General features: G+C 34.4%; 1 protein-coding gene across 2 annotated transcripts in view; it reads right to left on the bottom strand.

Annotated features, from left to right (window-relative positions):
• The window catches only part of SLAIN2 (SLAIN motif family member 2), an 82,085-nt gene that overhangs the window by 42,403 nt on the left and 22,928 nt on the right, over window positions 1-16,754 (bottom strand). For both annotated transcript variants that reach the window (XM_054582147.1, XM_054582146.1), the window contains exons 2-4: window positions 10,292-10,440; window positions 2,206-2,370; window positions 270-431 (exon numbers count right to left, since the gene is read on the bottom strand). In XM_054582147.1, the coding sequence (XP_054438122.1) occupies window positions 270-431; window positions 2,206-2,370; window positions 10,292-10,440 (476 nt within the window). The remainder of the gene's footprint in view (window positions 1-269; window positions 432-2,205; window positions 2,371-10,291; window positions 10,441-16,754) is intronic.

Here is a 16,754-nt window from a genome sequence, read left to right as displayed (position 1 = left end):
TAACATGCAGGGTGTGATTACCAGCCATGGAAGCCAAGCAAAACCTTTCTGTCTTTGCTCCTCACATAGCAAACTCCTCTACATAAAATGGACTCTGGAAACAAACTAATGAACAAACAAGTCCGTATGTTGAATAAGCTTCTAAAATTTCAACATTTCTACTCTTATTACACTTATTACAATTTTTCAATACCGTTAAGACATATTTAATACCCACAACAAAATTACGTTACATGAAAGTCCTCAACGTTATCAATTAAAATACTTACTTTCTTCCTGCATCCGAGCGAGAATCTGCACATCAGTTACATCATTTAGCTTGTAATTGGATCCAATTGAGTCTTCATCTAATTCTGAAGCACTTAACTCACTGTCTACAGAGGATTGAGGACTGAGTGGAGGATTTCTGTCTGATGAACTTTTCAAATTACCTTAAAAAAAGAAAAAAAAGGTGGAAATTTTGGTGAAACAAAAATTGAATAAACATCTGTTGCAATTAACTTGATATGAATCTTCTGATTAAGTTCATTATTATTCTGTTTTGTCTGCTTATAAAATTCCCAAATATTGACTAAAAATTGACTTAAGAATAAAGAGGGCTGCCCTGGCTGGGTAGCCCAGTTGGTTAGGGCATCACCCTCCCACCCCACATGCCAAGAATAAAGAGGGCTAAATGTGGCATCAGCACAAAACATTTTTTTAAACGATAATTTATCCCTCCTCTTATAAAACAGTTACGCTTTCAACACTGTTCCTGGTAAGCAGTTTTCAACAATACTTGTTAGAGGACTTTAACTTTTACAAGAGAGCCAATGATACTGCTCTATAAATAGATGAATTTATGATGTGGTGCTTTCTCCTCCCAAATTCGGTCATTAGTAAACTTTTTCTAGTCTTTTTCCCTGAATAAAAGCAACTGATTTTTCCTAAACCAGAATACTATAATTTTAGGAAAATCAGAATTCCTTAGAAAGTTAGAAACAAGCCAAAAAAAGAACACTAGCTCATTTCTCCTCCATTATGCCATGTTTACAAAACTCCCAGTGCCAAACCAGTAATAGTGATCCAAGGAATTCTTGGAAATTTAGGAGTGAAGCACAAAGATGAGGTGAAGAAAATGACTACATAAAAAAAGTATTTTATCATTCTAAACCAAAAAGGGGAATGTAAGACAGGCTACAGGAATAAAGGATATACATATCCAAAACAGTCTAAAAAACAGTCTAACTTGCTTCTAAGGAAATGCTTTCCTCAGATCAACTTCTAATGGAGAATAATAAAATCACAACAGTGTCACTACTATTACTAATATGAATTTATTTGAAATGCTTGTTTTCCTGAATTATTTACCATAAGCTCTAGTAGGAAGGCACATAAGAGCAGGAATATGAAATAGTTAATGTTCATATTATCAAGATAATAGGAATGGGAAAGTCAGACTCAAATAGTGCTGGAATAAAATGCTTTCTATTAAAAAAAATAGCAGATTAAACTTTTTAGTATAACAGTATTGGGTGAAATATGTAGCAAGTAACAACCAATGCAGAGAGCAAACAGCGGAGTCAATAAATTTCAGTCTAGGGAGCACTCAGGTCAAAAATGTGAGATGGTTAACAATATTTCAATTTCAAAGAAGTTATAATAATTAGCCATAACAATAGTAGCAATGAGTAAGTGAATGAGTGAATTCTAACAAACAGTACACTAAAGGGTAACACTGCAGTCACAGAACCAAAAAAGAACATTCTTTCCTCAATTTACAGCGATGTATCCCTCCCATTTCATTTAGGGCTCCAAACACTCTTTCAACACATTCACATATAGTCTTATACTGTGATTTAAGTACAATATCAGTATTAAAATCCTATAAAAATTTTTTTGACTTTGTAGCTTTTATAACCCAAGCAAACTATTTAATAAGCACCTACTGGTTAAAATAATCAAGCTTGGGATCCTATTTAGTGAAGCCAGCTTTTAAAACTTTTAAGTACATGTTAAAGAAAACTTCATGGATGTAAAATTGGCTTATCTGTACCCGTGTGTATAGTATCTGATGCTAAGTAACTCCTCAATGATATTTTCTCTAATCAGTTAAAAGTTTCACAAATAAAATAACTTGAACTACTGATGAATAAGGTATTTTTTGAGGCAGGGCAGTAGGTTAAAAAACATTCTTTAATCACTCCATTTCATTTTTCTCCTTACCTGAATTTCCAGGAAGTATTAGCTGTTTGACTATAGGAGGCCGCACTGGAGTTGAGGACGGAGAATTGAAACCACTGCTATATGGGCTACTTGCATTTGGACTGTAAGGACTTGTGTAACTCATGGAGTTGAAAGGATTATTATACAAGTTCTGTCTCTTGAGAGCTGCATTAATAAGGGGGAAATCAAATTTAATAACTGAGAAAAAGTTAAAAATTTGTCACAGATTTTTTTCCTATTAGGAAATGCATCAAGTCATTATATATCTCAATACAGAAACGTTCTTATAGTAGCGGGGAAGCATATATTACATCAATAATCCCAACAAAGTATTTTCATTATCTTAAATTGTGTCACACAAGTAAAAGAGTAGTCACACCAAACAACAAAATAATATCATAGGAAGAATATCTCCTCAACAAATTATTAACCACTAAGTGAATTTACTTGTATCTTAATGGAAAATTTATTCCAACTGAATCAACCCTGAATGGCCTTTAAAAATAAAATGAATGTAAAAGCATTCTTGTATTCCCTCATTTTTCTATAACAAATTATATTGCTTTTTAAAAAGAACTATGAAATGAGCTTTTAAAAATAACATTTTCAAAGTTCAGATTTTTGAAAAATAAAAAGCAGTATTATCTATTGGGCTAGGTTAATGTCAAAACATGTGAGAATGCTCTTTTATTCTTTTCAGAAGTCTCTCCCCCGCACCATTTTCTGGCCTAAGAAGATTATTCCTGCCAACAAAAAAGAAAAAACTTAGTGCTATGCATATAAAATAGAAACAGTATAAAAATACGGCTAGATATCAAGTGTAATTATATACAAGAAAAATTAATATCTAAAGTAGTATTTCTTTCTTCTACCCTATTCTAAAACCCAGTTTATTAAATATTTCTGACCATTAGCAAAGCACTGTGTAGAAACATAAACAAATGGGACATGGTGCTTCTTCTCAAGTTCTCAAGAGTCTTATAGCCAAGGAGTGTAGGCAGAAAGAAGCAATAATTTCAAGACAAAATGAAATTAGTATTATCATAAAGGTGCAAAGGTTTGTGGAAATTAGGAGATAACAGTAAGTTATCACAACTGAGAAACTAAGTAAGGCTTTTTGCAAGGACAGGCACTGCAGCAGTCTTGAGAGAATAAATAATAATTTGACATGTGACTGTAAGAGGGGAAAGTATGTGCTTTCATCTGTCTTTATAACATTAACAGAAGCCACATATTGAAAATGCACTGTATGTTCAGGGAGTAAGAGTGAGTAATCTAGAAAGGTAAAGTACATGGTGAAGGACAAAACAGGAAAACTCTGCAGAACCAGGTTATGCAAGGCCTTGAGCACTATGCTCAGGAGTCTGATCTTTATTCAATAGCAATGATAATGCCATCAGTGATTTTAGAGCAAGAATGATATGGTCCAATTACTTTAGGGAAAAACAAATTAATGGAAATTTTTATGTTGAATAGATTAGACCGAACTAGGCAGTGTAGGTGACAAAAAAGAAAAACAAAGGATAGACATTAGAAATTAGAAAGGATTACTAAAGGAAAAAAAATAAGATGACTCTGAAGTTACTGGCTTGAATACTGGTAGAATAGTGCTTTTGGCAGGAACATATTTTCTGTTTTATTGGATAGTGCAGGAAGCTAAAGAGACTAGTTTTATACATATTCACTATGAGACATCATGCCATATTTTATACATATTTCATATGTAGTATGTAGCATGAGTATGATATCAGAAATATCAACCTGAGCAGAAACGGGGCTGCTAACTTCTTCCTATCTCTTTACTCCTCCATCTCCTTTGAAGCTCATTCTCTTTTACTGGTTATTTATTTAATCACTAGCATTTCTAATCTTCGGCCCTTTTATCTTCTCACTCAGTATATCATATTCTTTTCCCTGAGAAATATCATTCATTTCCGTAACATTAGTTATTATCTGTATGCCCAAAACTCCTCATTATTTTATCTCTGTCCTAAGTATTCCTGGGCTTCAGTTCCACATACGCTGCCCATCCGGTCTCCCCTCTGCGTATGGCAAATGTGCCCCAGAGCCAACATAACCAAATTCAAACCCACAATTTTCCAAGCTTGAATTCTCTTCCAAGGTCCCTATTTCAAAATGATAACATTCATTCTGTCATGCAACTAGAAACCTAGAATTCACTGTTGATACTTTCTTGTCCCTCATTTCCTCATATTTGGTTCATTCCTTCTTACTTCCACATCTTCTCACCTCCGCTACCGGCCTTTTACCCCAACACGCACAACCTAGCTATCATCAGCCCCACCTTAAGACATCCTACATTCATTCTCAGCCCTTTCCACTCTACTCTCTATACGACAGCTAAGCAAGGCTTTTTCAAAATGCAAATCTTGTCTTCCACCCCCATACACCACATCCTTAAATTAAACCCTTGGATTTCTTCCCATTGCTCTTACAGTAAAGCTCAAAATCTTTAACATGGCCTATAAGGCCTTGCAGAGCCTTCCTTCGCCATCTTTCCGGCCTTATCTCACGTTGCTTCCCTTCTCACTGCGCTCCAGCCACCACGGCTTGCTCATGTTCCTAACGCAGGCCTCGCTCCTGCCCACATACCTACAGGGCCTCCCACAGGTCCTGTGCACAAGCTGTTCTCGACCTGGAACACCCTAATACTCTTTCACCTTTCTCCTTAGTCTATTAAATTTTTCTGACTCTTTCGGATGCAGGTTAAACATCACTTCCTGAGGTAAAATTCCTATTTCTCAAAGCACTGTATATGATTCCTTTATTACAGATCACCAGTTAAAATATTTATATTTACATTTCCCCTACTAGAAGTTAAACTCCATGAAGGTAGGTACTGTGATTTTAGTCATCATGTATCCTCCACTCTTTCTTCAATGCCTGATAAATTAACAGGCTCTCAATAAATATTCATTGAAGATATACATGAATGAACTAGATTATCTGAATACAGATGATGCTGAATAACCATATGGATGGAAGAAATCGTCACAACAGAGAGAAGTGGGGCGAGAGACCTGGGGAAGCCTAAACTTAAAAGACGGCCAGATGGGTAGAAAAAGGAGGAATGCAAAGTGTACTGGACCCAGTATGTTAGCACAGGCGGACGAAAGAGTACTGGAGGTGGGCAGTGGCGACGGCTGGACAGCAGAGTGAACGCACCTCGCACCACTGACTTGCATATTTAAAACCGGTAGAAGTAGAACATTCTGTGTTACATACATTTTACCACACACACACACACACACACACACACACACACACACACACAAAGGTGGGCAGAAGGAAGACTATTCAAAGAAGACTGAAAAGAAAACAGCAGGAAGGGTAGGAGAAGGTAAAAAAGATAATGCACTACTGCAAAAAGCAAAAGAATAACATCATAGGAACAAGTCGTAGTGCACTGCAGAGAGGCTGGTGAGATGGAGCAGAAACTGTTCTGCCAAGAAGCTTTCTCTGCCTTATTGAAAAATATATTTAAAAAACAATCGCTCCTCTAACTTGGGAAAAGGGAGTTTAGGACTACAAGATTTAAACTTGAAATAGTTAAGTTATTTTTCCTTTAAACATTTTTCCTATAAATATGCGGCTGTATATTTATAGCTGTAGCTATGAATATAATGTGCATATATGGCTATAAAATCTAGACACTGTTAAACAGATCTAGTACTTGAGTACATCTGGTTTTGGTTCAAGGGCAAAAGCTTCTTATACACTCCTACTATCTTTAATACCCTTTATAATAAAGCAAAAAAAGCCACTCATTCAAATTGCTACTTTTGAGGTGTAACAACTTTGGTTTTCTCCTGTAAGTCCAAGTTGCTAATTACCAATTGCTAATAGTTCCCATTTCTCAGGATGTTTTAAACCAGGAATTGGTGAACCATACACCTGTGAGCCAAATCCAGACCACCACCTGTTTTTGTAAATTAAGTTTTATTGGAACACTGCCACACCTATTCATGTATGTATTATCTAGGGCTGCTTCTGTGCAATAGGGCAAAGTTAGGTAACGGCTACAGAGACCTTATAACTCACAAAGCCTCAACTATTTACTACCTGGCCCTTTACAAAAAAAGTTTACCAACCCCTGTTTTATGTGTATATTTATCTATTCATTGTCTGCTTCCTCTATTAGAATATAAGTTCTAGGAAGAAAGGGACTTTTTCATCTATTTTATTCATTGCTATGGCCTCAGAGTTAAGAACAATGCCCACCTAGCACATGGTAGGTTATGAACATATACTTTTGAGTGATGCAAATTTTTAATTATTATTTTTTTATTTTTTTAAGATTTTTAAAATCATGTTTATTCTATCACAGTTGTCTCAATTTTCCCTGTTTACCCCCCTCCATCCATTCCCGCCACTCCCTGCTCCCACAGTCAATTCCCACTCTGTTGTCCATGTCCATGGGTCATTCATACATGTTGTCTAGTCCCTTCTCCTTTGTTCCACCATTGTCCTCTTTCCCCATCCCCTCTGATCACTTTCAGTCTGCTCCATGTTTCTATGCCTGTGGCTTATTTTGTTCAGTAGTTTATTTTGCTGAACAGATTCCACTTATAGGTGAGATCATATGGTATTTGTCTTTCACCAACTAGCTTATTTCCCTGACATAATATTCTTCAGTTCCATCCATGTTGTTGCAAAAGGTAGGAGTTCCATCATTCTTTCTTTCTTTCTCTTTTCTAAATGGAGATTGATTTTATTTTTTTAAATGTCAAAGTCAATTATAAAACATTAAAAAATTTAAAGCCATTATAAAGTCTCAGCAAGTAAAACAACATGACACCAGCACAGAAATAATCAAGTACATCAGTGAAATAAAATGAGCATTCTAGAAACAAGTATATATCTGTCTAACAATGTAATATATGATTAAATTGGTATTTCAAATCAATGGGGAAAATAAGGCTTATTCAACATATAAAGTGCAAGGACCACTATTATTTGGAATAAAATATTGAGCCCTATTTCACACATTATACAAGAAATATTCAGGTGCGTTAAAAATCAATACGTAGAATCTAAGGAGTTTTAGGAGAAAAATATAAACTAATATTTTTCTTACCCTGAGGTAAAATATTCAAACCCAAAAGCTATAAAGTAAAATATTGACAATATGACTATATTAAACATTTAAGATTATATAGTAATATACATATAAAAAATTAAAGGACAAGTAATAGAATGGGAAAGTATTTGCCACACATGTAAAAAAGGGTTAATACATTGTTTTGGTCTTCTTTTTATAGGGAAAAAAATTCTACAAACCTTTAACTGATAAATGGATGAAGAATACCAAAAAGTCATTTAAAGCTTTTTTTTTTAAATAATAGAAATAGGCAAGAAATATACAAAAACAGGTTTATAGTTTCAACAAATAATAAAGGGACAATTGAAATAACACATCATTGTCACAATCAGATTAATACGTACTAAAAATTACTGGTAATATCAAGTATTGGCAACTGTGAAAGGAGCTGGGTATTCATCTTCTTCATCTTTTTCTTCATCTTCTGAAAGCAGTCCCTTCAGTATATTGTGCAGTGCTGGTTTGGTGGAGGTGTATTCTTTTAGCCTTCTTGTGTCTGGGAAACTCCTTATTTCACCTTCCATTTTCTTGAGAGCCTTGCTGGGTAGAGCAGTCTTGGTTGCAGGCCTTTGCTTTTCATGACTTGGAATATTTCTTGCCACTCCCTTCTGGCTTTCAATGTTTCTGTTGAGAAGTCAGCTGCTAGCTGTATTGGGGCTCCCTTATATGTTACTACCTCTTTCTCCCTTGCTTGCTTTAGGATTCTCTGTTTGTTTTTGATATTTGCCATTTTAATTATGATGTGTCTTAGAGTGGGCCTCACTGGGTTCCTCTTGAATGGGGCCCTCTGTGCTTCCTGGACTTGTGTGACTTTTTCTCTCCTCAAATTAGGGAAGTTTTCCATCATTACTTTTTCAAACAGGTTCTCTATCCCTTCCTCATCCTCTTCTCCTTCCGGTATCTCTATTATGTGGATATTATTCCATTTCAGGTTGTCCTGCATTTCCCTAAATACCTCTTCATTCTTTTTGAGTCTTTTTTTATTTTCTTGCTCTTTCTGGGAGCTTTTTTCGACCTTGTCCTCCAGCTTGCTGATTCAATCCACTGCTTCATTGAGCCTGCTTTTGATTCCTTCTACTGTGTTCTTTAATTCAGAAATTGTATTCTTCATTTCCTCTTGTCTCTTATTGATAGTTTCTATGTCCCATTTCATGCTGATATAGTTTTCAGTAAGTTCCTCGTAGTTTCCCTGTAGTTTTTTGTAATTCCCTCTGAGCTCATTGAGCTCATTGAGCTTCCTTAGAACTGTTGTTTGGAACACAATATCTGATACTTTACTTGCCTCTATTTCATTTAGTTCTCTTTGTGGGGATCCCTCCTTTCCCTTTGACTGGGGCATATTTCTTTGTCTTCCCATTATTTGTGAGACTCTTCTTTTTGGCTTCTGCTTCTTAAATTGATCTGTCTTGATTTCCTGACTTTGTGGTGTAAACTTCTATGATAGAAGACTGCTGTTTTTACTTCCTGGATCTGCCTCTGATTGAAATTTTTTAATTAAATTGTATAATGTACTTACATTATTTCTCAGGCGAGAGTACTAGAAAATTTTTCCTAAAAATATTTTAAATAAAGGTCTAAATAATATCATTTAACTGAAATGCTAGAAATTTTCTAGTTGTTTCCAACTGTGAAATACTAGGCTGTCTACTAGCCTGCCTATGTATTTCTAAAAATCTCTTAGGAATGTAATTTAAATTAAGCTCCAGGATATAATTCTAAAAACATTTGATATCCAGACAGAAGCATTTTTAAAAAGTACATAAAGGCTATTGCTTTTTACAAATGGATTCTCTACATAGGGGAAAAGACTTTAGTATCAAAAATGGCTCAGAAGCTCTGTAATCATATCCTAGATGTCATTTTCATATAATAACCATTACTCCTTACAACCAACCAACTGCACTTTACTTATGCTATTTAACTGTTTAGTTTCCCCTTTGCCTCCCATGACCATTTTCAGCTTACTGTCTAACAGGAGAGCACATTATTTCAATAATATCAAAATAAATGATACAAAGCAAAGAACCCAAAAACCTATTTAGGATTAGTAATCATGCATCAGTCCTTTACTACGAGAGTATCCCAGAGCATAGTGACATTCTCAAGAGACAGAGAAATTCCAAGAAAGAGTGAATAATATTTGTCCGACATTTCTACCCACACAGACATGCTACATTAAGTGCCATAGTCACAGACACATTCTGCCAGCTTTGTGAATACTATAAACAAAAGAGCATAAAAGCAATTTAAACTTAAAATGCCAAGTTGAAAGGGAAAAAAAAGTAAAACATAACTAGGAAGGGAAATGAATACATTTACTAAGCACCTACTATGAGTCAGAAAAACATGCGAGGCTCTTTCATAAACATTATCATTTAACCCTTAAAACAACCTTACAAGGTTCTGTATTCTTATGAGAAAACTTAAGTAATGCGCAGACACACGCAGTACATAAATGCTAGAGTAAGAACAAGGTCTTTTGGGTTCTCAACTTGTATCTTTCTACCATATCAGAATTTCCACAAGGGTGGTAAGTGAGTTAATTTTTTAAATATTTTAAACTTTTTTAAAATTTTAAATAGTTTTTATTTTTTAAATTTTTAAAAATAGTTTTAATTTTTATTGGGAGAAAAAATGCTATCACATAAAATTTAATATTTCTTGAATATTATTCTTTATTTATCTATTTATTATCAGCTTCCTCTGCTAGAATGTAAGTTCTAGGAAGTCAGGGACTAAAGTAAAGGCTAAATAAAAATGACAAGATTGAAAAAAGTGATGTAAATAACAGAACAAGGTTATGTGCATATGGCAAAAATTCATGATGGCATGCACAATAAAATTTGAAAAACATTACCAAGCAAAGAACTGCCTTCTAAAAACACACTTAAACATATATTTGTGGGGGTTTTTTGAATTAAAGAAAGCAAAGAGATGAATTTAGAAGTAAACTTATAGACATACCTGACATAGTTTGATCAAGTTTGTGGATAAGAGATTTTTTAGCACATTCAACATCAGGACTTGGGTAATCCAAAACTTGCCTGCACCAAACTAATGGGCTAACCGATTTCTGCATTGGTGTAAGTTTTTTCTTTGGTGATGAATACAGCCTAGAAGAAAAACAAAAATGAAAGGGTAACATTCATTATTAAGCACCAGGATAAAAGATAGGGATCCTTTTGAATAGATTTAAATGGAAGAGGGGAGTAAAAATAATGGAGTATGTTTTAAAATCACATTTACCTTATGCACAGGAAGAAAATGACACTATAACCATCAGTACAAATCCATATTAAATGAACCCAAATAAGGCCAACTATCCATTCCAAAAGTGTGTCTTATTTTTCTCTTTTACTCTCTTTACAAAAACTATGAGGAAACATCTATCTTTAAAGTAGTTTATTCTGTTTTCAATAGTACTTAATTAACTCCCTCATAGAACCATATCATTTAGACTTGTCTCGGAGGCAAAATGGAAAAGATAAATATTTTGTTTTCTATTTCCCAGTTCTCTTTCTACCACAAACCACATAAAAGTCTACCATTAGTATTTCATTTCTTTTAGTTAAGCAGTACCCATACTGTAGCCCTCTTGTCAAACAATAATATTTCTGAGAAAAGCAACACTTCCTCCTAATAACCTAATAACATTTTATGAATGGATTTATGAAATTACATCAATCTAAGGAAAGAAAGGAAGGTATTTTATAAATAAGTTCCTGGGTAAGGCATGCAAAAAGAAAAAGGAAAGCAGAAGAGAGGGGTGGGGTGCACTTAAATTTCCTACTTCATAATTTTTCCTCAAAGTAGTCCCTATTATGCCAATTGGTATTATTTTATTTCAAAAGTGGCTCCATATGAAAAATATGAAGTTACTAAACTCTAACCAGTGGTTTTTAAATGGAATTAAGTAAATAAAATTATGCTTTGATACATCTACATATTAAATGTCTCAATAAAGCAAGGAGTTAATAATTTCACATTTTACATTAATTAAATCAGGGCACTAAAATGAAGTGTATTCTGGAATAAGTGTCTTTCTACAGTACTGGAATTGACAAAGCACTTTACAAAGGCAATATATACATTTACCATCTCTTTGCTCCTCTCCCCTATCTATAACTTAAGTCTGCCATTTATCTCAATTATTTAACTCTGACCAAGATCATCAACACTAACGGGAAAACGATCACTTCTCTAGTCCATACTCCAGATTCATCAGGACAAAAATAATGAGATAGAACCTTGATTTATTAAATAACTTATTAACAATTCAAAATGAAAATGAAACCAATGGATTTCATTCTATTATTTCCAACTTAATTACTGCAAATGTCTCAACAAATCTCTCTGCCTCAGCATCCTGGCTTCACTGTGGTAATATCATATACCAATATTCTATGTTAGCAAGTATTTAGCAAGTAAAGTCTATAGATGAACGACAAACATTCATAAAACCACTTTATGATGTTATCACTACTCTTTCAATATATAACTTTTCCCTGCACTAACTGGTTTCACACAATTTACCTACAGGACTCACATGTACTTATTAGTATCTTCCTCTACTATTAGCTATAAAACCCATTTAAAAAAGTACAAGCAACATGAGTGAGCCTCAAAAAACACGCCCAGTGAAAAGAAGCCAGACACAAAAGAACACATTTTGTTTTATTCCATTCACCTAAATGTCTACAAAAGTGCATGGAGCAGAAAGTAAATTAGTTGTTGTTTACTTAGGCCTGGAGGTAGGAATGGGTATGAGGTTTCTTCTTAGGGGGATATAAATGCTCTAAAAATTACATGGCAGTGATAGTTGCGGTAAGTATCTTTGCTGTAAATATACTAAATTCATTGAATTACACAATGACTTTTATGGTATATAGATTATACAGGTACCGGTAAATTTTACAGTATGTAAATTATATCTTGCTAAAGTTTTTTATAGAAAAGTTGTAAGGTAGTTTTAGCATTTTTAAAAACAAAGAAACTACTATAAACTAAATAAATGGAACATCAATAATTTAAAATCAATTAAACTAAAATATCATCATCTCTCCTACACCCCATAAGTAGCTTTCCTGTTTTTGTCAGTGGCACTGTAATTCTTTCAGTTAAAGAAGTTCAAAACTTAAGAGTAATTTTGGATTCCTCCATTTTTTTATTTCTGACCCTCACCAAAAAACTCTGAAAACAAGTCCTGTGGATCCTACCTGCGTGTATAAACTACCTTCTCCCCTGCCCCTGTTCCTAGTGTTGCATTTACCCCCTAACTAGCAATAGAGAATGCTTCTTCCTTCCGTAGATTGTGGCAACTGTTCCATTCCTAAAGTGATGAAAAAGGGGAGACTGATTCAATAATCCCCGGGATACGCTAACTATCTTCTATCACTCTACCCTCTTATTTCAGGGCCCTATCACTACCCCCAAGTAAAGTTGAAGAGTTTTGGCCCATGTGGTATTGGCCCAAAATTATTTTTCAGTCAGGGAACCTTTGGTCATGGTTTCAAAGTACTTCTAAACCTGCCAGGGGACATACGAGTCAGGTTGTAGTGTGCAAGACCAAGGGGTTTCAGTCTCTGAATTTTAAACAGAAAATCCCAAATTAAAATATTTGCAATAACTATATATATCGCTCCCTCTGCTCATTTCTTACAAACACAAAAATTCTTCAAAATAACCTTTTTGGCCTTGGCTGGGTGGTTCAGTTGGTTGAAGCATTGGCCCGCACACCAAAAGGATACCGGCTGGATCCCTGGTCAGGGCGCATGAGTGAGGCAACTGGTCGGTCTCTGTCTCTGTCTCCGTCTCTGTCTCTGTCTCTCTCCCCCTCCCCGAGCCCCCTCCCCCCCCATAAAATCAATAAACATATCCTCAGGTAAGGATTTTTAAAAAATAACCATTTTGCCTACTATAAACCTTTTTTTCCATCTGACACTTTTAAATTTCTTCAATGATAATATATGGTTTAATCAAGACAAATCAGACTTATTTCTGATGGACACAGCCAGTTTACTGATGGTCAATGCAACCTACAACAGGTTGAGATTTCCCAAGTTTTTACTTGCCAAAAAAACTTGAAACCTATTACTTCATTACCCTATTTCTGCTAAAATTAAGTCATAGAGGCCCAGTAGGTAGTTGAACCTCCAGCCCTACCCAGCAGCAAGGAGGCAATGGAAAGTGGGTCACCTTTGTCTCCCTTTTCCCCATCTCCAATGTGTCCGTAGGACCCAGTAGGGAGCTGATCTAACATCCCATCCATTTGGAAGGAGGTAGTGTGAGCCACTGCTCCACTACTGAAGTGGTATCAGCAGTGCCTAGCAGGGAGGTGAACACCCACCCATCCAGGCCTAGGCACTACACACAAATAAGGTGACTGACTGACTACTAAAAAAGAAAAAAATATAATTATGAGTCTTCCAACATAACGCCTAGAACATTCAGAATATGAATTGAAAACCACTCATCATACCAAGAACACAACTGAAGGAAGAACATAGAACAGAAATGACTGATCAAGCTGAAAACAAACAGCAAAAATGAATGCATGAATGAATATGGCAGACAAATTCAATCATAGCAAAACAATAACCAGAGAGCTGGAGTTTAAAATAAGAAATAGTATTAGAGACAAATAGAAGCCTATCAATAAATCAGGATGATATAATAAATATAAACATACCTAATAACTAATAAAATTGAAAGGAAAAAGAGACAATTCAGAATTTTGTTTGAAGTTTTCAATAGCCCCCTCTCAGCTGAAAAAAGAATTGGAGAATCAGCAAGGATACAGAAGACTTGAAAATGTTATCAATCAACTTCACTTAACCAACACTTCTGGAGTACTCTAACCAAAAATAAGAGAATACACATTATTTTTACTTGCAAGTACAACATTCTCCAGGATATAATACCATCTAGACCATTAAAAAGTTTTTATGAATTTGAAAGAATTGAAATTCACCAATGTCTGTTCTCTGACCACAAGGGAATTAAATTTTAGAAACCAACAGCAAAAAATTTCATAAATCCCAAATATTTGGAAATTAAATATCCTCATAAATAACCACAGGTCAAGGAACACATCACAAGGGAAATTAGAAAATACCTTGATCTAAAAACAAAACAAACATACTGATAAATATGATGAAGCTAAGGAAGTACTTAGAGGAAAATTTATAATTTTAAACATATATCAGGAAAGAAAAGAGGTCTCAAATCAACAATCTAAGAATTAAAAAATAAGAGCAAATTAAGCCCAAGACAGTAAGAAGGAAATTATAAATACAGGCAGGAATTAAAGAAATGAAAAATAGAAGAAAAATATCACCCAAGTTTGCCTTTTGAAATGATCGAAAGTTAACAAATCTTTAGATTTACCTAAAAACATGAGAGAAAACAAATTACCAAAATCAGAAATAATACTCAGAGTGAACACTGGTACAAACACTATTAATATCAAAAGGATTTTATTACAATGGAATAATACTATAAGGAAGTATTATGAATAGCTTTATGCCAACAAAACACCTAACATAGATAGATTAGACAAATTCCCAGAGAAATACAAGTTACCAAATGGAACTCAAAAGTAAATAGAGAATCTGAGGATACTTATAAAAATAAATTATATTAGTAATTAAAAAACCTTCCTGGGGCAGGGGGGGGAAGCCCAGGCCCAGATGCCTTCACTTAACTAATTTTATCAATACTCAGGAAAAACTAATGCCAAACCTACACAAACTCTGTTAGAAAAATAAATCTAATGGTGAAACACTGAATGCCCTTCTTAAGACTAGGAATAAAGTTAAGAATATATGCTTTTATTCCTAGTCAACACTCTACTAGAATATACACTCTTATTTCTATTTAGTATTGTACTGGAGTGCCTAGCCAGTGCAATAAGGCAAGAAAAAGAAATTAAAGACATTCTTATTGGAAAGAAGTAAAATTGTCTTTATTCACAGACAACATAATCCTGTATACAGAAAATCCTCTGTAGAAACCTACCCCCACAAAAAAACCCCAACTCAAATAAATGTGTTTAGCAAGGTCACAGAATATAAGATCACTAGGCAAAACAAATCAATTGTATTTCTATGTATTATCAATGAACATTTGAATTTGAAATAAATTTAACAATTTCATTTAGAATAGCATGAAAAAGAACAAAACAGGAATACATTTAACAAATGAACTGCTAGGGTTGTACTCTGAAAATGATAAAATGTTGCTGAGACATTAGAGACAATAAATAGAGATGTACCATGTTCATAAATCTTTAGTCTCAGTATTGTCAAGTTGACAATCCTTCCAAATTGATCTATCTTCAGAATCAGTGTGATCCCTAAAAAAAAAGAAATCTCAGCAACAATTTTCATAGAAGTTGACAAGGTAATCCTAAACCTTATATGAAAATATAAAGGACAAAGAATGGCTAAAGCAAATTTGAAGAAGAAAAATCCTCTTTTCTACAATAAAAAAATTTCTGGTCTTGTTTTTCTCCAATCCATTCTATACACAACAGCCAAATTGTTTCCTAAAATACAAATCTGACTTTGTAACACTCCCTTGCTAAAAATTTGGTGCCAGTTTCCTTTTTTCCTTAGGATAGTCCTCAAAAAGAAAAAAAAAGGTTCCCACAGCCCTTATACACAAGCAATGAAAAAACTGTTTCAGTACTTAAAAAAAAAAAAGCTTTATTTCACACCCTTCTCCACCACCCAAATCTAAATAGCATCCATATGGTACTTATTTTATTCCAGGAAAGAGCTTTTGCTTCTAGGTCATTTGTACATGCTGTTCCCCCTGCCTGAAACAAATTCAATTCCACCTCTTGATTACCTTATCCTCCCCTGTCCAATTTCAGCCAGCCCATTTCCACTTTTTACTGAGTCTCAGCTTACATGTCATTTATTCAGGGAAACCTTCCTTGAGCATCTTTGCAGCCACTTAGATATGCCCTATCAAAAAGGAAGTTCCATCTCCCTCATCCCAATTCAAGAGACTTAATTTACACTTTCATATTTTGTTCTGTTTGAGTTTTTTACATTGGTATTTATAAGTAGAAAAGAGACATTTAAAAAATGTGTTAGAGATGATAAAAATGCTACAATATATGAACCTCAAAAGCATTATGCTAAGTAAAAGAAGCCGACCACAAAAGACCACACACACTGGATAATTTCACTTATGTGCAATGACTAAAACAGGCAAAGCTATGAGACAGAAAGTCCAATAGATGGGTGGTTGCTTAACAGTGGGAGAGAGGGTGGAGAAGAGGAATGGGAATTGACTGCTAATTAGTACAAAGTTTCTTTTGGAGATGTTGAAAATATTCTAGAACAGGATTATGGTGATGGCTGTATTATTCTGTATATGTAATAAAAATCACTGAGTACTGAAAATCACAGTATACTTT

This window comes from Pteronotus mesoamericanus, unplaced genomic scaffold (genome assembly GCF_021234165.1).
Source record: "Pteronotus mesoamericanus isolate MK-2021 breed Mesoamerican mustached bat unplaced genomic scaffold, CSHL_Meso_final contig_68, whole genome shotgun sequence".
Classification (NCBI taxonomy): Eukaryota; Metazoa; Chordata; class Mammalia; order Chiroptera; family Mormoopidae; genus Pteronotus; species Pteronotus mesoamericanus.
Note: the sequence above shows the minus strand (reverse complement) of the source record. Positions and strands in the feature narration are given on the sequence as shown.